Consider the following 25977-nt stretch of genomic DNA (forward strand, 5'->3'; position numbering starts at 1 on the left):
AAAAATTGTTGGCTATGGCATCTAGCTGTTTGATGTGGGATCTCATTCACCTCCCAGACCAGGGATTGAACCCAGGCTGTAGCAGTGAAAGTGCCAAATCCTAACCTCTTGACCACCATGGAACTCCCAAGCAGGATATTTTTGGTGGAGAAGATTGGAGGTCATTCCTGGCAATTTGAGAACAAATCACCTAGTAAAGTTAGAAGTCTTTTTGCCTTTTGGGAAGACCTCATGGATGGTTTGGACCCTCACCCTAGGAACATCAACCAGTGGTATGTTGTCTATGATTGCAGAGTTCACAGCACCTTGAACCCATTCATTGTTTCAAGGCAGACAAATGCTGGGCCAGGGCATTGGGGAGGGTACAAGGGGAGATGAGGGCTCCACAGGTGAACTGGGTCTCTGGAGCTGCAAAGCTTCCTACCTTTGAGCTACTGTGTGTTGGTCATGGGAAAGATTTAAAGCAAGCTTCTTTGATATTGGCCATCATTGCCAAGGTGACTTCTGCTTGGTGCCCTGTACTCACATATGCTCATTGTGCAGCAGTCCATACTTGGGGCAGGGCGGATCCCTCAGTGCCAGGTCTACCTCTGGACAGGATGTGCTGCAGTTACGGCAAGCTCTCACATGAGCCTAAGGTGGGGATGAGCCCCTGATGATGAGGTTAGGGAAGATGAAATGGGAGATAGGGCAGGGGAAGTCTATTGGGATCCCGTGCAGGAGTGCTGATTTGAAAGAAGATGATTGAGTCTCTTTAGGGTCATCCAGGCTCTATAGGAAATTTGCAGATGGAAAGGGGAACTCCTAAGACTTGGGATCTTGTCATGTTGGGCCAACACTTTTTAGGAGAAAAGAAGAGGCTTGAGGCTCCAAGGCACTAGGCCCCAAGACCTCGAGGTCTCTGCCTAGATTCAACATCAAGGTATGGAGTTCCCATGACTAGTATCCATGAGGATGCAGGTGTGATCCCTGGTCTTGCTCAGTGGGTTAAGGATCACTCATGTCGCGAGCTGCGGTGTAGGTCACAGATGCGGCTCGGATCTTGCATTGGGTAGCTGTGGGTGTAGTGGGGGGACCTCCATATGCCACAAGCGCGGCCCTAAAACGACCAAAAAAAAAAATCCAGATATGCAGAGCGGACTGTAGCTTGGGGTTCAAGAAGAAAAGTTGCTGAGGAGAGGGCCTAAGTGAGTCCGGTGTGGGTAGAGGTCAATGTAACCCTCCCCACTTCTCTAACTAGAGAGATCTCCCGCTTGAAATCCACAGAACAGTTTGGGGCCCTGGAATTGCCAATCCCCACCACCCCCACAACCCCCGCCACCCCCAAGTCAGGTAGATAAGCCGAAATTCAGGTCCGTTGGGCTGGGGAGATAACGGCCAAGACCGTTACTCTGCAATCAGGCCAGAAGTGACCTCTCAGATACTTACTTCTCCATTTGCAGGTGCACGGGGAGAGCAGAGGAAGGGAAGGAATCCAGGCCTTTTCACCCTCTGGGCTGCTGGTCCCTGGTGCCCTGAGCCCTGGAGGGCCGGGCTGGAAGCCAAGGAACAAATTGGTGCTGCCCAGCTAGGGTACCACTGAGTTGAGTCACCCTGACCAGCAGGTCCACCGGCTCTTGGCATGCAAGTCCAGCAAAACCGGACTCAGCACTTGCTGGGATCTCCCTGAAGTGCAATGAGTTTGGCTGGAACATGAGTGGTTCAAGTTCTGACATTTTGTTCATCATGGTATTTTTGCAATTGATTCTGATTTGGGGAGAAAGATTGCATTAAATGTTTGTTTGTTTATTTCATCTACTGAATTCTTAATTGTCCCCTTACATTGTGCAGCTGAGGCGAGCGAGTGCCTCACTGGCTTCCCCTTAGTCCTCACCCTGCTGGTGATGGAGGGCTGGTGGGAGATGGGGAGTCTGGGAGCGGGGAGGGTGGCCCACAGAGCACCTGAGTGCCTCTGCATGGGAATGCTTCCATTCCAGCTGCTGCCTCTTGGCCAGAGATATGCCTCCAGGTTGGACAAAATGGCATGTTCCAGGTCAGTGACCCTCCCGGGGGCAAGTTGCTTCCCAGAGGCCGTTTGGAAATGTGTGGACACATTTCTGATTGACACGCCTGGGGAAAGGATGATGGGCACCTAGTGGGTAGAGGCCCAGAGATGCTGCTCAACTTTCTGCAAGACGCTGAACGGCTCCCCCTCAGCAAAGAACTCTTTGGTTCCAAATGGGAAGCGCCTAAAGGTTGAGAACCTTGGTGGAGAGGCACCTTCTCAAGAGCCTAAGCTCTGCACAGGCTAAAGGTGAGAAAAAGGAGAGGGAGAAGGAGAGGGACAGAGAGGAAGAGAGTGAAGGAGGGAGGCAGGGAGGGATGGAGGGAGAGTGAGAGGGAGAGCGAGAGAGCGAGAGAGAGGTGGTTTTGGAGCCCCAAAGACTAGAGATCTCAGTGCCCCCCCTTCCTGCATAACCTTGGCAAGCCACTTTCCCTCTCTGAGACTCATTTTTCACCTCTCTGAGGCAGGGCTGATGACCCACTCTCGAGGGACAGGGGTCAGGAAGGTGAGGATGCAGGGATGTGATGTAGGTTAAGCGCCTGGTCTAGACAAGAGCTCAGCAGGGCTGTGGCTCCCTTTCACCTCCTGGCTCCTCTCCTGAGCTCCCTGGGAGCCTCCACTTCACTTGCTGGCATGCCGACCGGAGGAAGGCTGTTCTGATGTTAAAGAGTGCTGTTCAGGGCCTCTTCCAGCAGACTCATGCCTGGATCGTAGTCATCTGGAGCTGTCTTGCGCCCACTAGGGGGTTGGGGCAGCTACATGTGGCAGGAGGCAGGTCCCTGGAGTTCCAGCAGAGAGCAGGGCCCACCGGTGAGAGGATTAAGCAAACCTCTTATCAGCTGCACTGCCCACTCCCCAAGCCTGGGGCAATCATCCTGGCCCCTTCTCACTTCCCCAAAAGCCCAGTATAAGGGCTGCCTCTGGGGTCCAGCGGCCAGAGGCACTGAGTGTGAGGGCTTCAGACTCTGGAGAGGTAAGTGCTCCCTCTGCTGCCCAGGGAGGACAGGTCCAGGGCTGGGAGGATGCCACACCCTATAGAGAAAACACCTAGGAAGCTTGTCCTTAGGACCCGAATGGTCACTGCCCTTCCCCTTCTTCCCCTGTGTCAGTGAAACTGGCCTTGGTGGTGCGCAGCCCTGTTCCCGCAGGGGCAACTGCTCTGCGGCCATCTTTCCTGCGCGCAGTGATGGAGCTCTCGGGAAAAAGGGACTTTAGTTCTTGAGCTGATAACCCGCCTGGTCTGTTCACTGGGGGAGAAGGAAGCGCTCCAGCTTGCCCTTTAACCAAGCTGTTAAGCAAAAAGTGCCTCTCTGCCGTGTGCCAGGGACTGTGCAAACACACAGGACATCGCCAAGGAGGGCAGGTGAAGCTGTCTTCCCTGTCCCAAGACTCTGTGGATATGAAAGGCCTCCTGCTCCTGCCCCTTCTGCTGCTGGGGACAGTTTCGGCTCTTCATCTGGGTAAGTCCTTCCCTCCCTTTCTCATCCATCTTTCTCGTTTCTCTCCTTTCCCCCTGCGAGTTCTTTTGCTCTTGGGGCCAGGGCCACAGCCTCCCCTCTTCAGGGGACCCAGCCCGTCTCTAGTGAGATTTCTCCTGGACCCAGAAGTGTGACCTGAGCTTTCCTTCGGGGCTCCTTTGCGAGGAGAAATGCCCATGTGTGAAGAGGAAGGACTTCCCACAGGCGCTTCCTGCCCCTCCCCCACCCCAAACACACACACACACACACTCAGGTGGTGTCAGGCAGCATCAGCTTCGCACGCATGCAGTTGTCCATGTACTGCAAGAGTTCTGGTGTCACCCAAGCCCAGGGCGATTCCTCCAGGCTTGGTTCTAGGTGGCATTCTAGGAAGGCTGAGTGGGGCCACTGGAGCTGTCCGTGGTCCTGGAAGAAGGGGGACCCGGGCCTGAGGGCAGCTTACCTCTTCTTCCCAGAGAATGATGCTCCCCAAGCAGACCTGAGGCAGGATCTGGAAGGCTCAGGAGACCAGGAGCGAGAGCTGGCCCTGAATGATGAAGTGCCTGAGTCAGAGGGAGAGGCCAGGGCTCCCAGCTCTCAAGATGCCTTTGTGGATGAGGAGGCCATGGAGTCAGACCAAGCTGCCCTAGATGAGAATGTGGAGTGTCCCAGGGAAGAAGACAGAGTTCAAATGCAGGGAAGTAATGGGTGTCAGAGCTGCTACTATGTGTTGGTGAGGAGACCAAGGTCATTTAACCACGCTCAGGTAAGTGGCATGGAGGCTACTATTTGGGGGGCAGAGGGAGAAGAGAGTGGATTCAGTACTCTGTTCCCTATCATTTAGATGAAGGACATTTAGGCAAGCTCAGGTGAGTGGCAGGGGAACCTGGGGGAGAAGAGAGTGGATTCAACCTTCAGTTCTCTATCATATAGACCAGTGGTTCTCCAAGCCTAGTATGTATGCATCAGCCTCTCCTAGAAGTCTTATTCAAACACAGATCTCTGGGGAGTTCCTTGGTAGCCTAGAAGTTAGGGATTTGCCTTGTTACTCATATGGCTCAGGTTACTGCTGTGGCTCAGGCTTGATCCTTGGCCAAAAACTTCCACATGCCACAGGTATGGCCAATGCCCCAACCCCCAAGAAGCCCTTCACAGATTCCTGGCCTGTGAACTCTCAGTTTCTGGTTGAGCAAGTCCGAGGCTTAAGAAGTTGCATTTTTACCCAATTCCCAGGTATCGATAATTCTGGCTTGGCAACTGCACTTTGAGAAGCACTGGTTTAGTTCGATATAGGGTTTTGGTGTAAGATATACTTGTAGCAAGTCCTGGCTCCACCTGCCATTGGCTATTTTACCTGAGCAGGTGACTTCGCTCCTCAGGGCTGTTGTGTTTTCATGTCAATGGAAATGTATGATACCACCTCTCAGAGATGTGGTGAGGATTAAATGATACTTGGCATGTATTGTTGAGAACAAAAAAACCAGTCAATTCTCCACCCCATCTCCTCTTTCTGCAGTATGTTTGCAGAAGGTGCTACCGAGGGAACCTGATCTCCATCCACAATTATCGGACAAACCATCACATGCAGCGCTTTTCCACTTTTTTCAACCAAGCACAGGTCTGGATTGGAGGCTACATCACATCCTGGGTAAGTGAGGTGCTGACTCCCAGGTACAAGGTGGTCTTTCTGACTGCCCCCAATGGAACACTGGCTGGCATCAAGTCTCATTCTGGCGCCTGAAGTGGCCTTCGAGTGGCGCACAGTGCTGTGCTCTAGCTGGCTAGCCCTGGCTTAGGAGAACTGACAACTGAGGGCTTCTCTTCCCAACTCCATGTTCAGGGATGACATGCTTGTAGCCTGAAATCGGCCCCGCTGGATGTACGTGCACAAAGGAAATGGGCAGTTGTTACAAATCAGGTTTCTTCCCTCCCGGTGCCTCTCTCCCTCCCCCAGGGCTGGTTGTTAAATGCTTACCAGCACATCCCTGGAGTCAGGAGATAAATTCCATCTCCAGCTTGGTCTCTTACTAGCCGAAGGACTTCCTCCAAGTTTCCGTTTCCTCATCTCTAAAGTGGGGTCCTTCTCTCAGAGTGGCCCTGGGACTGTGGATGAGTAAGTGCCATCATATTGGCCACTCAAGTGTGTTGCGTGGGCCAGCAATGTGGACATCGCCTGGGAGCTTCTTGGGAATGCACAATGCTGGGTCCTTTGGAATCAGAATCTGCACTGGAACGAGATCCCTAGGAGATCTGTTTGTGCAGTTTAACCTGTGGGAAGGCTGCAAGTGATGCTTTGTCTGCCATTGTCATTGCCTACAAGCCCTCAGGGGTGCATCTCTAAGGTACCTGGCTCCTGGCCGGGTGGGCAGTGAGAGGAGCTTACTGTGCCCAGAAAGGGAAACTGAGAGTGCTTTCCCTGGAGCCCCAGAATCTGCCTGTCTTCCCACACACCACCCTCTGACCCAGCCTATCTCTAATCCAGAACCGGTGTAGGAGATTTCGGTGGACTGATGGGAGTTGCTGGAATTTTCAATATTGGGACCGAGGGCAGCCTAGGAATGGGAGTGGTCACTGCGTGTCCATGACTGCCAGAGGTGAGTGGGGCTGGGCACTAGTCCAGGGGAAGGGGTGGCAAGGTGGACTCCCACACATATGAGCCTTTGAGCTGCCTGAACACACCTCCACAAACCCATGCCCTTCTTTCACCTGGAGAAACAACGTCCTGTTTGTGAGAAGGGCTGAGATGTCAGGATGCCTCAGAGCAAAATCAGGTGATGGGGTGCCCTGGGCAGGGGCTAGTTGGGGCACAGAGCTAGGCCTGGGGCCTGGGGACTCCTTTCCCTCCTTGGAGATGATGGTGACAAAGGAGTGAGTCTGGGAGAGATGGGCGAAAGAGAGGTGAGTGTAAGGTAGGGCTGCGGGAGGAGGAAACGTTGTGGGAATTAGGGATGGCGGACAGATGACTGGACCATCACGGCTGCCAGTTGTAAGGGAGCGGACTTGGTACAGTGGCTAAAACCATATGGGCTGGAGTCAGAATGCGGCCATTGACTTCCTGTCTCTGCCACTTGCTGGCTGAGATACAGGCAAGGTATCACACCCACCAAGCCTCAGCTTCCTCATCTGTGAAATGGGAGTGATGAGAGCACCGACCTCCGGGAGGCATGGGGAGGATGAAGCCATCGTCCATGGAAAGCTCTTAGTGCACTGCCTCTGCCAGGGAAGAGATGGATAGACATTGGCTGAGGGGTGTGGGAGTCAGGCTGTCAGATCCGGAGGACCACAGGCAGAGCCGACTTAGGAGGTGCCTGTGGAGGGAAGGTGGGGGCACAGGCCACTCCCAAGTAGCTGACATTCCTGACAGCACTGTGCTCTCCACCACTAGGAGGTCGCTGGCGACTATCATCATGCGCATGGCGCCTGCCCTTCATCTGCTCTATCTAAGCCAGAGGCAAGGATCCCCTGCCTTGGAGCCGCTCGCTCCCTGGAAGCCCTCCTGGATGCCCCCACCCACTCTTGTCCCCCAGCCAAGCCGATTAATAAAGCCAGACTTCCCACAGCATTCCCCGACCCTTGTTTCTTCTTCGTGCGATTTGGAGGACTCCTCTGGAAGTGTGAACGCATGTCAGTGTGTGTCTGAGCACACGTGTGTGCAGGTCTTCATTTGCGTGTGTACATGGATGTGTATCCGAACAGCCTCGTGACGAGAGGTGGAGATTCAAGGTTTGCCAGATGCACTTTGTTACTAAAGGTGCTGGAATTGCTGGAACAGGACAGGTTTGGAGAAGCCCAGGGGGTATGGCTGGTGATGAAGCAGGACGGATGTACACCAAAAGGCCTCTGGCAATGGGAGCAAGGGCCTTGGCACAGCCCTGAACCTTACCAGCGCTGGGCCCCAGGGCCTGCCTCTAGGTGAAGAGGCTTGTCCTCAGTAGAGGGGTCTGTGCCTCTGCCTTGGATGGAGGCTGGTCCAGAAAGCTCCCCATCACTGCTGTCAGTCTCCCAAGGGCACGGAAGGGGTGCTGGTTGGGGTCAGGCCTCCCCCCAGGTCCCTGCATCCTGTACTGCATCAGGCTAATTCTTGATGCTGCATCTCTTAAAGCAGCAGGAGCAGTGGGTGTGGGGGTAGGGAGGATGCGCTCCGCATAGGTGGCTCTGAGACTGGCACTTTGACTGGATGGCAAGCCTCCTCTTATCAGCCTCTACTTATCTCCTTCCTGGGGAGTGGGCTCTGGCCACTGCTAACCAGTAGTTTTATGCTTTTAATTTCTTACTTTTTCCCTTATAGCTGGTTTACAGTGTTCTGTCAGTTTTCTACTGTACAGCAAGATGACCCAGTCACACATGCATATATCCATTCTTTTTCTCACGGTATCATGCTCCATCATAAGTGACTAGATAGAGTTCCCAGCGCTATACAGCAGGATCTCATTGCTTACCCATTCCAAAGGCAATAGTTTGCTTCTATTAACCCCCAATTCCCAGTCCATCTCACTCCCTGCCTGCTTGGCAAGCACAAGTCTGTTCTCCAAGACCAAGGTCTTCTTTTCTGTGGAAAGGTTCATTTGTGCCTCATATTAGAGTCCAGATATAAGCGACACCATATGGTGTTTGTCTTTCTTTCCCTGACTTCCTTCACTTAGTGTGAGAGTCTCTGGTCCCCTCCATGCTGCTGCAAATAGCATTAGCTTTTCTTTTTGTGGCTGAGTAGTATTCCATGGCGTAAATACACCACATCTTCTTGAACCAATCACCTGTGGATGGACATTTAGGTTGTCTCCCAGTCTTCACTGTTGTGAACAGGGCTGCGATGAACACGATGAACACGTGGGTGCATGTGTCTTTTTCCAGGAAAGTTTTGTCTGGATATATGCCCAAGAGTGGGGTTGCCGGGCCATATGGTGGTTCTCTGTACAGTTTTCTGAGGGAGGTCCGGACGGTTTTCCATAGTGGTTGCGCCAATTGACATTCCCACCAACAGTGTAGAGGGGTTCCCTTTTCTCCACACCCTCTTCAGCCTTTGTTACTTGTGGACTTACTGAGGATGGCCATTCTGACTGGTGTGAGGTGGTACCTCATAGTCATTTTGGTTTGCCTTTCTCTGATAATCAGGGCTGTTGAGTATTTTGCCATGTGCTTGTTGGCCCTCTGCATATCTCTTTTAGAGGAATGTCTCTTCAGGTCTTTTGCCCATTTTTCCATTGGGTTGTTGGTTTTTTTGCTGTTGAGTTGTGTAGGTTGTTTGTGTATTTTGGAGATTAAGCCCTTGTCAGTTACATCATTCAAAACTATTTTCTCCCGTTCTGTCAGTTGTGTTTTTGGGTTTTTTTGTTTGTTTGTTTTGTGGTTTCATTTGCTGTGCAAGATCTTGTCAGGTTGATTAGGTCCCACTGGTTTATTTTTGCTTTTATTTCTGTTGTTTTGGGAGACTGAGCTGAGAAAACCTTTGTAAGGTTGATGTCAGAGAATGTTTTGCCTATGTTCTCTTCTAGGAGTTTGATGGTGTCTTGGCGTATGCTTAAGTCATTAAGCCATTGTGGGTTTAATTTTGTGGACGGTGTGAGGGTGTGTTCCAGTTTCATTGATTTGCATGTGTCTGTCAAGTTTTCCCAGCACTCCTCTCATGAGGGTCAGTTCCTGCCATTGGCCTCAGTTTATGGATGGGGAACTGAGACCCAGACAGGTGGACTCTGAACTGGTGATTCTGTTGGACACCACACTAGCTTGCCTTCCACAGAATGTGGGGCAGGTGGGAAATCGGAGACAAGGGGCTTAGTTTGAGATCCCTGCGGATATAAATCCCTCTTAGGAAGCCAGAGAGCTGGAGTTTTGTGGATGCTGAAAAGGGCGGGCCCCGTTGGCTAGACTGGAGGTCACGCCTCTGGGCAAATCGAAGAAAGCCAGGACGCGAGAGTCAGGCAGCCTCGGGTCCGACATGCCACTTCTTGCTAGGTGTGTGAACGTGGACCAGTTATTTAACCTCCCTGAGCTTTTGTAGCAGATATGGAGCCCAGAATGGCAGTGACTAGTTTGTGGGATGATTGTAAAGATGAGGAGGAATAATGGATGTAGAAGCCTTACTGACGCATACTGTTTGGTCCGTGGTTGGCCTTCAAGAATGCTACTCCCAGGAGTTCCCATCATGGCTCAGCAATTAAGGAACCGACTATGATCTTTGAGGGTGCGTGCTCGATCCCTGGCTTGCTCCGTGTGGCAAGGAGCTGGCATTGTCATGAGCTGCGGTGTAGGTCACAGATGTACTGAGATCCCAAGGTGCCGTGGCTGTGGCATAGGCCGGCAGCTGCAGCTCTGATTCCACCCCTAGCCTGGGAACTTCCCTGTGTGGTGCGTTTGGCCCTAAAAAGACACACACACTCACACACACACACACACACACACACACACACACACACACAAGGTCTTCCAGTTTTCAATCAGACACACAACACCAAGGTCACCAAGGATGTCCCTGAAGTCCATGGGAATTCTTTGCCCAGGGTCAACATGGGGACGGAGAGAGTGGAGGGAAGGGGAGTCAGTGAGAGGAGGCAGAGGGAAGGCAGCTGTGGATGGATAAGGAGCTGGGGGATCTCGTTTGGGCCTGTCTCTGACTGGCTGTGTGACCTTGGGCAACTCAGTTAAGCTCTCTGAGATGCCATGGCCTAATGTGTACAACAGGGGCATTTTACCAAATAAGGCTGGCAAAACTGTTATTTTTGTTTTTATTTTTGGAAGGCTTGTAAAGCTTCTCCTGAGAGTGGCTGACCTTACTGGGCATCCCAAGCACTGGGTGAAATGATGCCCCTGACCTGGGTCTCGGCCTGGCGAGAACAATGGGGAGGGGCAAAACCCTCCCTCCCTGCCCGACCCCCACCCCACTGGGGACATCTCCCGCTTGAAATCCAGACACCAGTTTGGGGCCCTGGAACTAGCCAATCCCCACCACCCCCACAACCCCCGCCACCCCCAAGTCAGGTAGATAAGCCGAAATTCAGGTCCGTTGGGCTGGGGAGATAACGGCCAAGACCGTTACTCTGCAATCAGGCCAGAAGTGACCTCTCAGACACTTACTTCTCCATTTGCAGGTGCACGGGGAGAGCAGAGGAAGGGAAGGAATCCAGGCCTTTTCACCCTCTGGGCTGCTTGTCCCTGGTGCCCTGAGCCCTGGAGGGCCGGGCTGGAAGCCAAGGAACAAATTGGTGCTGCCCAGCTAGGGTACCACTGAGTTGAGTCACCCTGACCAGCAGGTCCACCGGCTCTTGGCATGCAAGTCCAGCAAAACAGGACTCAGCACTTGCTGGGTTCTCCCTGAAGTACAGTGAGTTAGGCTGAAACATGAGTGGTTCAAGTTCTGACATTTTGTTCATCATGCTATTTTTGCAATTGATTCTGATTTGGGGAGAAAGATTGTATTAAATGTTTGTGGTTTATTTTTGCAGTTGATTCTGACTTGGGGAGAAAGATTGCATTAAATGTTTGTTTGTTTATTTCGTCTACTGAATTCTTAATTGTCCCCTTACATTGTGCAGCTGAGGCGAGCGAGTGCCCCACTGGCTTCCCCTTAGTCCTCACCCTGCTGGTGATGGAGGGCTGGTGGGAGATGGGGAGTCTGGGAGCGGGGAGGGTGGCCCACAGAGCACCTGAGTGCCTCTGCATGGGCATGCTTCCATTCCAGCTGCTGCCTCTTGGCCAGAGATATGCCTCCAGGTTGGACAAAATGGCATGTTCCAGGTCAGTGACCCTCCCCGGGGGCAAGTTTGCTTCCCAGAGGCCGTTTGGAAATGTGTGGACACATTTCTGATGGACACGCCTGGGGAAAGGATGATGGGCACCTAGTGGGTAGAGGCCCAGAGATGCTGCTCAACTTTCTGCAAGACGCAGAACGGCTCCCCCTCAGCAAAGAACTCTTTGGTTCCAAATGGGAAGCGCCTAAAGGTTGAGAACCTTGGTGGAGAGGCACCGTCTCAAGAGCCTAAGCTCTGCACAGGCTAAAGGTGAGAAAAAGGAGAGGGAGAAGGAGAGGGACAGAGAGGAAGAGAGTGAAGGAGGGAGGCAGGGAGGGATGGAGGGAGAGTGAGAGGGAGAGCGAGAGAGCGAGAGAGAGGTGGTTTTGGAGCCCCAAAGACTAGAGATCTCAGTGCCCCCGCTTCCTGCATAACCTTGGCAAGCCACTTTCCCTCTCTGAGACTCATTTTTCACCTCTCTGAGGCAGGGCTGATGACCCACTCTCGAGGGACAGGGGTCAGGAAGGTGAGGCGGCAGGGATGTGATGTAGGTTAAGCGCCTGGTCTAGACAAGAGCTCAGCAGGGCTGTGGCTCCCTTTCACCTCCTGGCTCCTCTCCTGAGCTCCCTGGGAGCCTCCACTTCACTTGCTGGCATGCCGACCGGAGGAAGGCTGTTCTGATGTTAAAGAGTGCTGTTCAGGGCCTCTTCCAGCAGACTCATGCCTGGATCGTAGTCATCTGGAGCTGTCTTGCGCCCACTAGGGGGTTGGGGCAGCTACATGTGGCGGGAGGCAGGTCCCTGGAGTTCCAGCAGAGAGCAGGGCCCACCGGTGAGAGGATTAAGCAAACCTCTTATCAGCTGCACTGCCCACTCCCCAAGCCTGGGGCAATCATCCTGGCCCCTTCTCACTTCCCCAAAAGCCCAGTATAAGGGCTGCCTCTGGGGTCCAGCGGCCAGAGGCACTGAGTGTGAGGGCTTCAGACTCTGGAGAGGTAAGTGCTCCCTCTGCTGCCCAGGGAGGACAGGTCCAGGGCTGGGAGGATGCCACACCCTATAGAGAAAACTCCTAGGAAGCTTGTCCTTAGGACCCGAATGGCCACTGCCCTTCCCCTTCTTCCCCTGTGTCAGTGAAACTGGCCTTGGTGGTGCGCAGCCCTGTTCCCGCAGGGGCAACTGCTCTGCGGCCATCTTTCCTGCGCGCAGTGATGGAGCTCTCGGGAAAAAGGGACTTTAGTTCTTGAGCTGATAACCCGCCTGGTCTGTTCACTGGGGGAGAAGGAAGCGCTCCAGCTTGCCCTTTAACCAAGCTGTTAAGCAAAAAGTGCCTCTCTGCCGTGTGCCAGGGACTGTGCAAACACACAGGACATCGCCAAGGAGGGCAGGTGAAGCTGTCTTCCCTGTCCCAAGACTCTGTGGATATGAAAGGCCTCCTGCTCCTGCCCCTTCTGCTGCTGGGGACAGTTTCGGCTCTTCATCTGGGTAAGTCCTTCCCTCCCTTTCTCATCCATCTTTCTCGTTTCTCTCCTTTCCCCCTGCGAGTTCTTTTGCTCTTGGGGCCAGGGCCACAGCCTCCCCTCTTCAGGGGACCCAGCCCGTCTCTAGTGAGATTTCTCCTGGACCCAGAAGTGTGACCTGAGCTTTCCTTCGGGGCTCCTTTGCGAGGAGAAATGCCCATGTGTGAAGAGGAAGGACTTCCCACAGGCGCTTCCTGCCCCTCCCCACCCCAACACCACACACACACACTCAGGTGGTGTCAGGCAGCATCAGCTTCGCACGCATGCAGTTGTCCGTGTACTGCAAGAGTTCTGGTGTCACCCAAGCCCAGGGCGATTCCTCCAGGCTTGGTTCTAGATGGCATTCTAGGAAGGCTGAGTGGGGCCACTGGAGCTGTCCGTGGTCCTGGAAGAAGGGGGACCCGGGCCTGAGGGCAGCTTACCTCTTCTTCCCAGAGAATGATGCTCCCTATCAGGGCAGAGGAGAGACACAAGCAGACCTGAGGCAGGATCTGGAAGGCTCAGGAGACCAGGAGCGAGAGCTGGCCCTGAATGATGAAGTGCCTGAGTCAGAGGGAGAGGCCAGGGCTCCCAGCTCTCAAGATGCCTTTGTGGATGAGGAGGCCATGGAGTCAGACCAAGCTGCCCTAGATGAGAATGTGGAGTGTCCCAGGGAAGAGGACAGAGTTCTAATGCAGGCCAGTACTGGGGTTCATTCCCCCTTCTACGTGATGGTGTGGACCCCAAGGACATTTAACGAAGCTCAGGTAAGTGGCATGTAGGCTACTATGTGGGGGGTAGAGGGTGAAGAGAGTGGATTCAGCCTTCTGTTCCCTATCATTTAGACGAAGGACATTTAGGCAAGCTCAGGTGAGTGGCAGGGGAGCCCAGGGGAGGAGAAGAGAGTGGATTCAACCTTCAGTTCTCTATCATATAGACCAGTGGTTCTCCAAGCCTAGTATGTATGCATCAGCCTCTCTTAGAAGTCTTATTAAAACACAGGTTTCTGGGGAGCTCCTTGGTAACCTAGCGTTTAGGGATTTGCATTGACTGTGGTATGGCTTAAGTTACTGCTTTCGGTCAGGTTTCATCCTTGGCCAAAAAACTTCTATATGCCACAGGCATGGCCAAATCTCCCCCACCCCTCAAAAAAACCCCTCACATTTTCCTGGGCTGTAAACCATCAATTTCTGGTTCAGTGCGCCTAGGGCTTAAGAAGTTGCACTTTTAACCATTTCCCAGGTAATAATTTCGATGTGGCAACTGCACTTTGAGAAGCAGTGGTTTAGCACTATAAAGGTTTTGGTATACAAATACCTGTACTTGATATAAGATATACTTTTACCAAGTCATGGCTCCACCTGCCATTGTCTATTTTACCTGGACAGGTCACTTCACCCTTCAGGGTTCCTGTGTCTTCATGTAAATGGAAATGTATGGTACTACTTCTTAGAGTTCTGAGAAAACACAGTCAATTCTCCACCCAACTTCTCTCTCTGCAGAAAATTTGTGGCAGGTGCTACCCAGGTAACCTGATCTCCATCCACAGTTACAGGACAAACCGTTTCTTCCAGCGCTGGACCAGTAGGCACAACCAACGACTGTTGTGGATTGGAGGCTACATCACATACTGGGTAAGTGAGGGGCTGACTCCCAGGTACAGGGTGGTCTTTCTGACTGCCCCCAATGGAACACTGGCTGGCATCAAGTCTCATTCTGGCGCCTGAAGTGGCCTTTGAGTGGCGCACAGTGCCGTGCTCTAGCTGGCTAGCCCTGGCTTAGGAGAACTGACAACTGAGGGCTTCTCTTCCCAACTCCATGTTCAGGGATGACATGCTTGTAGCCTGAAATTGGCCCCGCTGGATGTACGTGCACAAAGGAAATGGGCAGTTGTTACAAATCAGGTTTCTTCCCTCCCGGTGCCTCTCTCCCTCCCCCAGGGCTGGTTGTTAAATGCTTACCAGCACATCCTGGAGTCAGGAGATAAATTCCATCTCCAGCTTGGTCTCTTACTAGCCGAAGGACTTCCTCCAAGTTTCTGTTTCCTCATCTCTAAAGTGGGGGTCCTTCTCTCAGAGTGGCCCTGGGACTGTGGATGAGTAAGTGCCATCATATTGGCCACTCAAGTGTGTTGCGTGGGCCAGCAATGTGGACATCGCCTGGGAGCTTCTTGGGAATGCACAATGCTGGGTCCTTTGGAATCAGAATCTGCACTGGAACGAGATCCCTAGGAGATCTGTTTGTGCAGTTTAACCTGTGGGAAGGCTGCAAGTGATGCTATGTCTGCCATTGTCATTGCCTACAAGCCCTGAGGGGTGCATCTCTAAGGTACCTGGCTCCTGGCCGGGTGGGCAGTGAGAGGAGATTACAGTGCCAGAAAGGGAAACTGAGAGTGCTTTCCCTGGAGCCCCAGAATCTGCCTGTCTTCCCACACACCACCCTCTGACCCAGCCTATCTCTAATCCAGCACGGGTATAGGAGATTTTGGTGGACTGATGGGAGTCGTTGGAATTTTCAATACTGGGCCCGAGGGCATCCTAGAAATGGGAGCGGTCGCTGTGTGTCCTTTTCTTCCAGAGGTGAGTGGGTCTGGGCACTAGTCCAGGGGAAGGGGTGGCAAGGTGGACTCCCACACATTAGAGCTTTTGAGCTGCCTGAACAGATATCTGTATCTCATGACCTTTTTTCACCTGGAGAAACAATGTCCTGTTTGTGAGAAGGGCTGAGATGTCAGGATGCCTCAGAGCAAAATCAGGTGATGGGGTGCCCTGGGCAGGGGCTAGTTGGGGCACAGAGCTAGGCCTGGGGCCTGGGGACTCCTTTCCCTCCTTGGAGATGATGGTGACAAAGGAGTGAGTCTGGAGAGATGGGCGAAACAGAGGTGAGTGTAAGGTAGGGCTGAGGGAGGAGGAAACGTTGTGGGAATTAGGGATGGCGGACAGATGACTGGACCATCACGGCTGCCAGTTGTAAGGGAGCGGACTTGGTACAGTGGCTAAGACCATATGGGCTGGAGTCAGAATGCGGCCATTGACTTCCCGGCTCTGCCACTTGCTGGCTGAGATACAGGCAAGGTATCACACCCACCAAGCCTCAGCTTCCTCATCTGTGAAATGGGAGTGATGAGAGCACCGACCTCCGGGAGGCATGGGGAGGATGAAGCCATCGTCCATGGAAAGCTCTTAGTGCACTGCCTCTGCCAGGGAAGAGATGGATAGACGTTGGCTGAGGGGTGTGGGAGTCAGGCTGTCAGATCCGGAGGACCACAGGCAGAGCCGACTAAGGAGGTGCCTGTGGAGGGAAGGTGGGGGCACAGGCCACTCCCAAGTAGCTGACATCCCTGACAGCACTGTGCTCTCCACCTAGGGGGTCACTGGCATGGAACTTCATGTGCATGGCGCCTGCCCTTCATCTGCTCTATCTAAGCCAGAGGCAAGGATCCCCTGCCTTGGAGCCGCTCGCTCCCTGGACGCCCTCCTGGATGCCCCCACCCACTCTTGTCCCCCAGCCAAGCCGATTAATAAAGCCAGATTTCCCACAGCATTCCCCGACCCTTGATTCTTCTTCGTGCGCTTTGCAGGACTCCTCTGCGTTGGAAAACCCTCGAAGCACGCCCTCCTGCTTCGTGGGGGTGGGGGGTGGGGGTGGGCTGTGAGGAAAGTAAAAGACCTCTGAGGCCGGCGCCAGCGGGATTGAGGGGGGACGGGGTGGCGCGTTGGGATGGTTTCCTGCAGCGCCACCCCGGGGCGGAGCGTGGACTAGGCGGCGGTTTTAGGCTAAAGGTGCTGGAATTGCTGGAACAGGACAGGTTTGGAGAAGCCCAGGGGGTATGGCTGGTGATGAAGCAGGACGGATGTACACCAAAAGGCCTCTGGCAATGGGAGCAAGGGCCTTGGCACAGCCCTGAACCTTACCAGCGCTGGGCCCCAGGGCCTGCCTCTAGGTGAAGAGGCTTGTCCTCAGTAGAGGGGTCTGTGCCTCTGCCTTGGATGGAGACTGGTCCAGAAAGCTCCCCATCACTGCTGTCAGTCTCCCAAGGGCATGGAAGGGGTGCTGGTTGGGGTCAGGCCTCCCCCCAGGTCCCTGCATCCTGTACTGCATCAGGCTAATTCTTGATGCTGTAGTTCTTCTCTTTTGTGTGTGTTTTTATGGCCGCACTAGTGGCACATGGAGGTTCCTAGGCTCGGGGTCTAATTGGTGCTGTTGCTGACAGCCTACACTCTGCCAGAGTCACAGCAATGGCAGATCCGAGCCGTGTCTGCAACCTACACCACAGCTCACGGCAATGCTGGATTCTTAACCCACTGAGAGAGGCCAGGGGTCCAACCTGCAACCTCATGGTTCCTAGTCGGATTTGTTCCCCCTGTACCATGACGGGAACTCCTTGACACTGTAATTCTTAAAGCAGCAGGAGCAGTGGGAGTGGGGGTAGGGAGGATGCGCTCCGCATAGGTGGCTCTGAGACTGGCACTTTGACTGGATGGCAAGCCTCCTCTTATCAGCCTCTACTTATCTCCTTCCTGGGGAGTGGGCTCTGGCCACTGCTAACCAGTAGTTTTATGCTTTTAATTTCTTACTTTTTCCCTTATAGCTGGTTTACAGTGTTCTGTCAGTTTTCTACCGTACAGCAAGATGACCCAGTCACACATGCATATATCCATTCTTTTTCTCACGGTATCATGCTCCATCATATGTGACTAGATAGAGTTCCCAGCGCTATACAGCAGGATCTCATTGCTTACCCATTCCAAAGGCAATAGTTTGCTTCTATTAACCCCCAATTCCCAGTCCATCCCACTCCCTGCCTGCTTGGCAAGCACAAGTCTGTTCTCCAAGACCAAGATCTTCTTTTCTGTGGAAAGGTTCATTTGTGCCTCATATTAGAGTCCAGATATAAGCGACACCATATGGTGTTTGTCTTTCTTTCCCTGACTTCCTTCACTTAGTGTGAGAGTCTCTGGTCCCCTCCATGCTGCTGCAAATGGCATTAGCTTTTCCTTTTGTGGCTGAGTAGTATTCCATGTGGTGTAGTATACACCACATCTTCTTGAACCAATCACCTGTGGATGGACATTTAGGTTGTCTCCCAGTCTTCACTGTTGTGAACAGGGCTGCGATGCACACGCGGGTGCATGTGTCTTTTTCCAGGAAAGTTTTGTCTGGATATATGCCCAAGAGTGGGGTTGCCGGGCCATATGGTGGTTCTCTGTACAGTTTTCTGAGGGAGGTCCGGACGGTTTTCCATAGTGGTTGCGCCAATTTACATTCCCACCAACAGTGTAGAGGGGTTCCCTTTTCTCCACACCCTCTTCAGCATTTGTTACTTGTGGACTTACTGAGGATGGCCATTCTGACTGGTGTGAGGTGGTACCTCATAGTCGTTTTGGTTTGCCTTTCTCTGATAATCAGGGCTGTTGAGTATTTTGCCATGTGCTTGTTGGCCCTCTGCATATCTCTTTTAGAGGAATGTCTCTTCAGGTCTTTTGCCCATTTTTCCATTGGGTTGTTGGTTTTTTTGCTGTTGAGTTGTGTAGGTTGTTTGTGTATTTTGGAGATTAAGCCCTTGTCAGTTACATCATTCAAAACTATTTTCTCCCGTTCTGTCAGTTGTGTTTTTGGGTTTTTTTGTTTGTTTGTTTTGTGGTTTCATTTGCTGTGCAAGATCTTGTCAGGTTGATTAGGTCCCACTGGTTTATTTTTGCTTTTATTTCTGTTGTTTTGGGAGACTGAGCTGAGAAAACCTTTGTAAGGTTGATGTCAGAGAATGTTTTGCCTATGTTCTCTTCTAGGAGTTTGATGGTGTCTTGGCGTATGCTTAAGTCATTAAGCCATTGTGGGTTTAATTTTGTGGACGGTGTGAGGGTGTGTTCCAGTTTCATTGATTTGCATGTGGCTGTCCAGTTTTCCCAGCACTCCTCTCATGAGGGTCAGTTCCTGCCATTGGCCTCAGTTTATGGATGGGGAACTGAGACCCAGGCGGGTGGACTCTGAACTGGTGATTCTGTTGGACACCACACTAGCTTGCCTTCCACAGAATGTGGGGCAGGTGGGAAATCGGAGACAAGGGGCTTAGTTTGAGATCCCTGCGGATATAAATCCCTCTTAGGAAGCCAGAGAGCTGGAGTTTTGTGGATGCTGAAAAGGGCGGGCCCCGTTGGCTAGACTGGAGGTCACGCCTCTGGGCAAATCGAAGAAAGCCAGGACCGAGAGTCAGGCAGCCTCGGGTCCGACATGCCACTTCTTGCTAGGTGTGTGAACGTGGACCAGTTATTTAACCTCCCTGAGCTTTTGTAGCAGATATGGAGCCCAGAATGGCAGTGACTAGTTTGTGGGATGATTGTAAAGATGAGGAGGAATAATGGATGTAGAAGCCTTACTGACGCATACTGTTTGGTCCGTGGTTGGCCTTCAAGAATGCTACTCCCAGGAGTTCCCATCATGGCTCAGCAATTAAGGAACCGACTATGATCTTTGAGGGTGCGTGCTCGATCCCTGGCTTGCTCCGTGTGGCAAGGAGCTGGCATTGTCATGAGCTGCGGTGTAGGTCACAGATGTACTGAGATCCCAAGGTGCCGTGGCTGTGGCATAGGCCGGCAGCTGCAGCTCTGATTCCACCCCTAGCCTGGGAACTTCCCTGTGTGGTGCGTTTGGCCCTAAAAAGACACACACACACACACACACACACACACACACAAGGTCTTCCAGTTTTCAATCAGACACACAACACCAAGGTCACCAAGGATGTCCCTGAAGTCCATGGGAATTTTTTGACCAGGGTCAACATGGGGACGGAGAGAGTGGAGGGAAGGGGAGTCAGTGAGAGGAGGCAGAGGGAAGGCAGCCGTGGATGGATAAGGAGCTGGGGGACCTAGTTTGGGCCTGTCTCTGACTGGCTGTGTGACCTTGGGCAACTCAGTTAAGCTCTCTGAGATGCCATGGCCTAATGTGTACAACAGGGGCATTTTACCAAATAATGCTGGCAAAACTGTTATTTTTTTTTATTTTTGGAAGGCTTGTAAAGCTTCTCCTGAGAGTGGCTGACCTTACTGGCATCCCAAGCACTGGGTGAAATGATGCCCCTGACCTGGGTCTAGGCCTGGCGAGAACAATGGGGAGGGGCAAAACCCTCCCTCCCTGCCCGACCCCACCCCACTGGGGACATCTCCCGCTTGAAATCCAGACACCAGTTTGGGGCCCTGGAACTAGCCAATCCCCACCACCCCCACAACCCCCGCCACCCCCAAGTCAGGTAGATAAGCCGAAATTCAGGTCCGTTGGGCTGGGGAGATAACGGCCAAGACGTTACTCTGCAATCAGGCCAGAAGTGACCTCTCAGACACTTACTTCTCCATTTGCAGGTGCACGGGGAGAGCAGAGGAAGGGAAGGAATCCAGGCCTTTTCACCCTCTGGGCTGCTGGTCCCTGGTGCCCTGAGCCCTGGAGGGCCGGGCTGGAAGCCAAGGAACAAATTGGTGCTGCCCAGCTAGGGTACCACTGAGTTGAGTCACCCTGACCAGCAGGTCCACCGGCTCTTGGCATGCAAGTCCAGCAAAACAGGACTCAGCACTTGCTGGCTCCCCCAAGTGCAATGAGTTTGGCTGGAACATGAGTGGTTCAAGTTCTGACTTTTGTTCATCATGGTATTTTTGCAATTGATTCTGATTGGGGAGAAAGATTGCATTAAATGTTTGTTTGTTTATTTCGTCTACTGAATTCTTAATTGTCCCCTTACATTGTGCAGCTGAGGCGAGCGAGTGCCTCACTGGCTTCCCCTTAGTCCTCACCCTGCTGGTGATGGAGGGCTGGTGGGAGATGGGGAGTCTGGGAGCGGGGAGGGTGGCCCACAGAGCACCTGAGTGCTCTGCATGGGCATGCTTCCATTCCAGCTGCTGCCTCTTGGCCAGAGATATGCCTCCAGGTTGGACAAAATGGCATGTTCCAGGTCAGTGACCCTCCCCGGGGGCAAGTTTGCTTCCCAGAGGCCGTTTGGAAATGTGTGGACACATTTCTGATTGACACACCTGGGGAAAGGATGATGGGCACCTAGTGGGTAGAGGCCCAGAGATGCTGCTCAACTTTCTGCAAGACGCAGAACGGCTCCCCCTCAGCAAAGAACTCTTTGGTTCCAAATGGGAAGCGCCTAAAGGTTGAGAACCTTGGTGGAGAGGCACCTTCTCAAGAGCCTAAGCTCTGCACAGGCTAAAGGTGAGAAAAAGGAGAGGGAGAAGGAGAGGGACAGAGAGGAAGAGAGTGAAGGAGGGAGGCAGGGAGGGATGGAGGGAGAGTGAGAGGGAGAGCGAGAGAGAGGTGGTTTTGGAGCCCCAAAGACTAGAGATCTCAGTGCCCCCGCTTCCTGCATAACCTTGGCAAGCCACTTTCCCTCTCTGAGACTCATTTTTCACCTCTCTGAGGCAGGGCTGATGACCCACTCTCGAGGGACAGGGGTCAGGAAGGTGAGGCGGCAGGGATGTGATGTAGGTAAAGCGCCTGGTCTAGACAAGAGCTCAGCAGGGCTGTGGCTCCCTTTCACCTCCTGGCTCCTCTCCTGAGCTCCCTGGGAGCCTCCACTTCACTTGCTGGCATGCCGACCAGAGGAAGGCTGCTCTGATGTTAAAGAGTGCTGTTCAGGGCCTCTTCCAGCAGAATCATGCCTAGTCATCTGGAGCTGTCTTGCGCCCACTAGGGGGTTGGGGCAGCCACATGTGGCGGGAGGCAGGTCCCTGGAGTTCCAACAGAGAGCAGAGCCCAACGGTGAGAGGATTAAGCAAACCTCTTATCAGCTGCACTGCCCACTCCCCAAGCCTGGGGCAATCATCCTGGCCCCTTCTCACTTCCCCAAAAGCCCAGTATAAGGGCTGCCTCTGGGGTCCAGCGGCCAGAGGCACTGAGTGTGAGGGCTTCAGACTCTGGAGAGGTAAGTGCTCCCTCTGCTGCCCAGGGAGGACGGGCCCAGGGCTGGGAGGATGCCACACCCTATAGAGAAAACTCCTAGGAAGCTTGTCCTTAGGACCCGAATGGCCACTGCCCTTCCCCTTCTTCCCCTGTGTCAGTGAAACTGGCCTTGTGGTGCGCAGCCCTGTTCCCGCAGGGGCAACTGCTCTGCGGCCATCTTTCCTGCGCGCAGTGATGGAGCTCTCGGGAAAAAGGGACATTAGTTCTTGAGCTGATAACCCGCCTGGTCTGTTCACTGGGGGAGAAGGAAGCGCTCCAGCTTGCCCTTTAACCAAGCTGTTAAGCAAAAAGTGCCTCTCTGCCGTGTGCCAGGGACTGTGCAAACACACAGGACATCGCCAAGGAGGGCAGGTGAAGCTGTCTTCCCTGTCCCAAGACTCTGTGGATATGAAAGGCCTCCTGCTCCTGCCCCTTCTGCTGCTGGGGACAGTTTCGGCTCTTCATCTGGGTAAGTCCTTCCCTCCCTTTCTCATCCATCTTTCTCGTTTCTCTTCTTTGCCCCTGCGAGTTCTTTTGCTCTTGGGGCCAGGGCCACAGCCTCCCCTCTTCAGGGGACCCAGCCCGTCTCTAGTGAGATTTCTCCTGGACCCAGAAGTGTGACCTGAGCTTTCCTTCGGGGCTCCTTTGCGAGGAGAAATGCCCATGTGTGAAGAGGAAGGACTTCCCACAGGCGCTTCCTGCCCCTCCCCCACCCCAAACACACACACACACTCAGGTGGTGTCAGGCAGCATCAGCTTCGCACGCATGCAGTTGTCCATGTACTGCAAGAGTTCTGGTGTCACCCAAGCCCAGGGCGATTCCTCCAGCTTGGTTCTAGGTGGCATTCTAGGAAGGCTGAGTGGGGCCACTGGAGCTGTCCGTGGTCCTGGAAGAAGGGGGACCCGGGCCTGAGGGCAGCTTACCTCTTCTTCCCAGAGAATGATGCTCCCCATCAGGGCAGAGGAGAGACACAAGCAGACCTGAGGCAGGATCTGGAAGGCTCAGGAGACCAGGAGCGAGAGCTGGCCCTGAATGATGAAGTGCCTGAGTCAGAGGGAGAGGCCAGGCTCCCAGCTCTCAGATGCCTTTGTGGATGAGGAGGCCATGGAGTCAGACCAAGCTGCCCTAGATGAGAATGTGGAGTGTCCCAGGGAAGAAGACAGTGTTCAAATGCAGGCGAGCACTGGGGGCCAGACCTGTACCTATGTGTTGGTGAGGAAACGAAGGACATTTAACGAAGCTCAGGTAAGTGACATGGAGGCTACTATGTGGGGGGCAGAGGGCGAAGAGAGTGGATTCAGCCTTCTGTTCCCTATCATTTAGACGAAGGACATTTAGGCAAGCTCAGGTGAGTGGCAGGGGAGCCAGGGAGAGGAGAAGAGAGTGGATTCAACCTTCAGTTCTCTATCATATAGACCAGTGGTTCTCCAAGCCTAGTATGTATGCATCAGCCTCTCCTAGAAGTCTTATTCAAACACAGATCTCTGGGGAGTTCCTTGGTAGCCTAGAAGTTAGGGATTTGCCTTGTTACTCATATGGCTCAGGTTACTGCTCTGGCTCAGGCTTGATCCTTGGCCAAAAACTTCCACATGCCACAGGTATGGCCAATGCCCCAACCCCCCAAAAGCCCTTCACAGATTCCTGGCCTGTGAACTCTCAGTTTCTGGTTGAGCAAGTCCGAGGCTTAAGAAGTTGCATTTTTACCCAATTCCCAGGTATTGATAATTCTGGCTGGCAACTGCACTTTGAGAAGCACTGGTTTAGTTCGATAAAGGGTTTTGGTGTAAGATATACTTGTAGCAAGTCCTGGCTCCACCTGCCATTGGCTATTTTACCTGGCAGTTCACTTCGCCCCTCAGGGCTGTTTTGTCTTCATGTCAATGGAAATGTATGGTACCACCTCTCAGAGATGTGGTGAGGATTAAATAATACTTGGCATGTATTGTTGAGAAAAAAAAAGTCAATTCTCCAACCCATCTGCACTCTCTGTAGACAATTTGCAGCACCTGCTACCGAGGGAACCTGATCTCCATCCACAGTTACAGGACAAACCGTTTCATCCAGCACTGGACCAGTTCACGCAACCAAGCACGTTTCTGGATTGGAGGCTTCATCAGGCACTGGGTAAGTGAGGGGCTGACTCCCAGGTACAGGGTGGTCTTTCTGACTGCCCCCAATGGAACACTGGCTGGCATCAAGTCTCATTCTGGCGCCTGAAGTGGCCTTCGAGTGGCGCACAGTGCCGTGCTCTAGCTGGCTAGCCCTGGCTTAGGAGACCTGACAACTGAGGGCTTCTCTTCCCAACTCCATGTTCAGGGATGACATGCTTGTAGCCTGAAATCGGCCCCGCTGGATGTACGTGCACAAAGGAAATGGGCAGTTGTTACAAATCAGGTTTCTTCCCTCCCGGTGCCTCTCTCCCTCCTCCAGGGCTGGTTGTTAAATGCTTACCAGCACATCCCTGGAGTCAGGAGATAAATTCCATCTCCAGCTTGGTCTCTTACTAGCCGAAGGACTTCCTCCAAGTTTCCGTTTCCTCATCTCTAAAGTGGGGTCCTTCTCTCAGAGTGGCCCTGGGACTGTGGATGAGTAAGTGCCATCATATTGGCCACTCAAGTGTGTTGCATGGGCCAGCAATGTGGACATCGCCTGGGAGCTTCTTGGGAATGCACAATGCTGGGTCCTTTGGAATCAGAATCTGCACTGGAACGAGATCCCTAGGAGATCTGTTTGTGCAGTTTAACCTGTGGGAAGGCTGCAAGTGATGCTATGTCTGCCATTGTCATTGCCTACAAGCCCTCAGGGGTGCATCTCTAAGGTACCTGGCTCCTAGGTGGGTGGAGGAGCTTACTGTGCCCAGAAAGGGAAACTGAGTGTGCTTTCCCTGGAGCCCCAGAATCTGCCTGTCTTCCCACATACCACCCTCTGAACCACCCATCTCTTCTCAAGATCCTTTTCAAGACATTTCACTGGATTGATGGGACTCGTTGGGATTTTCGATACTGGGCCCCAGGGCATCCTGCGAATGGAAGTGGTCGGTGTGTGTATATGACCTCCAGAGGTGAGTGGGGCTGGGCACCAGGCCAGGGGAAGGGGTGGCAAGGTGGATTCCCACACATATGAGCCTTTGAGCTGCCTGAACACACCTCCACAAACCCATGCCCTTCTTTCACCTGGAGAAACAACGTCCTGTTTGTGAGAAGGGCTGAGATGTCAGGATGCCTCAGAGCAAAATCAGGTGATGGGGTGCCCTGGGCAGGGGCTAGTTGGGGCACAGAGCTAGGCCTGGGGCCTGGGGACTCCTTTCCCTCCTTGGAGATGATGGTGACAAAGGAGTGAGTCTGGAGAGATGGGCGAAACAGAGGTGAGTGTAAGGTAGGGCTGAGGGAGGAGGAAAAGTTGTGGGAATTAGGGATGGCGGACAGATGACTGGACCAGCACGGCTGCCAGTTGTAAGGGAGCGGACTTGGTACAGTGGCTAAGACCATATGGGCTGGAGTCAGAATGCGGCCATTGACTTCCGGCTCTGCCACTTGCTGGCTGAGATACAGGCAAGGTATCACACCCACCAAGCCCCAGCTTCCTCATCTGTGAAATGGGAGTGATGAGAGCACCGACCTCTGGGAGGCATGGGGAGGATGAAGCCATCGTCCATGGAAAGCTCTTAGTGCGTTGCCTCTGCCAGGGAAGAGATGGATAGACGTTGGCTGAGGGGTGTGGGAGTCAGGCTGTCAGATCCGGAGGACCACAGGCAGAGCCGACTTAGGAGGTGCCTGTGGAGGGAATTGGGGGGCACAGGCCACTCCCAAGTAGCTGACATCCCTGACAGCACTGTGCTCTCCACCTAGGGGGTCACTGGCGTCGAACTTCCTGCCAAAGTCATCTGGCCTTCATCTGCGCTGTCTAAGCCAGAGGCAAGGAGCCCCTGCCTTGGAGCCGCTCGATCCTGGACGCCCTCCTGGATGCCCCCACCCACTCTTGTCCCCCAGCCAAGCCGATTAATAAAGCCAGACTTCCCACAGCATTCCCCGACCCTTGTTTCTTCTTCGTGCGCTTTGCAGGACTCCTCTGCGTTGGAAAACCCTCGAAGCACGCCCTCCTGCTTCGTGGGGGGTGGGCGGTTTGGGGTAGGGGGTGGGTTGTGAGGAAAGTAAAAGACCTCTGAGGCCGGCGCCAGCAGGATTGAGGGGGGACGGGGTGGCGCGTTGGGATGGTGTCCTGCAGCGCCACCCTGGGGCGGAGCGTGGACTAGGCGGCGGTCTCCCTGCGGAAGGCCCTCCCTCATCCCTCCAGGGGAGCAGCGCCTTTGGTGAGGGCATGGGGCA

General features: G+C 53.4%; 2 protein-coding genes and 1 pseudogene across 3 annotated transcripts; all 3 read left to right on the plus strand.

The window, feature by feature from the left end:
- On the plus strand, positions 2915-7063 carry LOC100625180 (proteoglycan 3). Its single transcript, XM_003353867.5, has 6 exons — positions 2915-3017; positions 3369-3504; positions 3978-4267; positions 5018-5149; positions 5984-6095; positions 6887-7063. Exons 2-6 carry the CDS (start codon positions 3444-3446, stop codon positions 6943-6945), a joined length of 654 nt encoding a protein of 217 aa, XP_003353915.2. The 5' UTR covers positions 2915-3017; positions 3369-3443; the 3' UTR covers positions 6946-7063.
- Positions 12111-16263, plus strand: LOC110259262 (proteoglycan 3-like). The gene is made up of 6 exons (XM_021083040.1): positions 12111-12219; positions 12571-12706; positions 13177-13487; positions 14223-14354; positions 15188-15299; positions 16087-16263. The coding sequence occupies exons 2-6, from the start codon at positions 12646-12648 to the stop codon at positions 16143-16145; spliced, it is 675 nt and encodes a 224-aa protein (XP_020938699.1). The 5' UTR covers positions 12111-12219; positions 12571-12645; the 3' UTR covers positions 16146-16263.
- On the plus strand, positions 21526-25676 carry LOC110259263 (annotated as a pseudogene). The gene is made up of 6 exons (XR_002341483.1): positions 21526-21634; positions 21985-22120; positions 22589-22897; positions 23645-23776; positions 24602-24713; positions 25501-25676. The product of XR_002341483.1 is annotated as a proteoglycan 3-like (transcript).

This window comes from Sus scrofa, chromosome 2, assembly GCF_000003025.6.
Source record: "Sus scrofa isolate TJ Tabasco breed Duroc chromosome 2, Sscrofa11.1, whole genome shotgun sequence".
In the NCBI taxonomy this organism is placed as follows: domain Eukaryota; kingdom Metazoa; phylum Chordata; class Mammalia; order Artiodactyla; family Suidae; genus Sus; species Sus scrofa.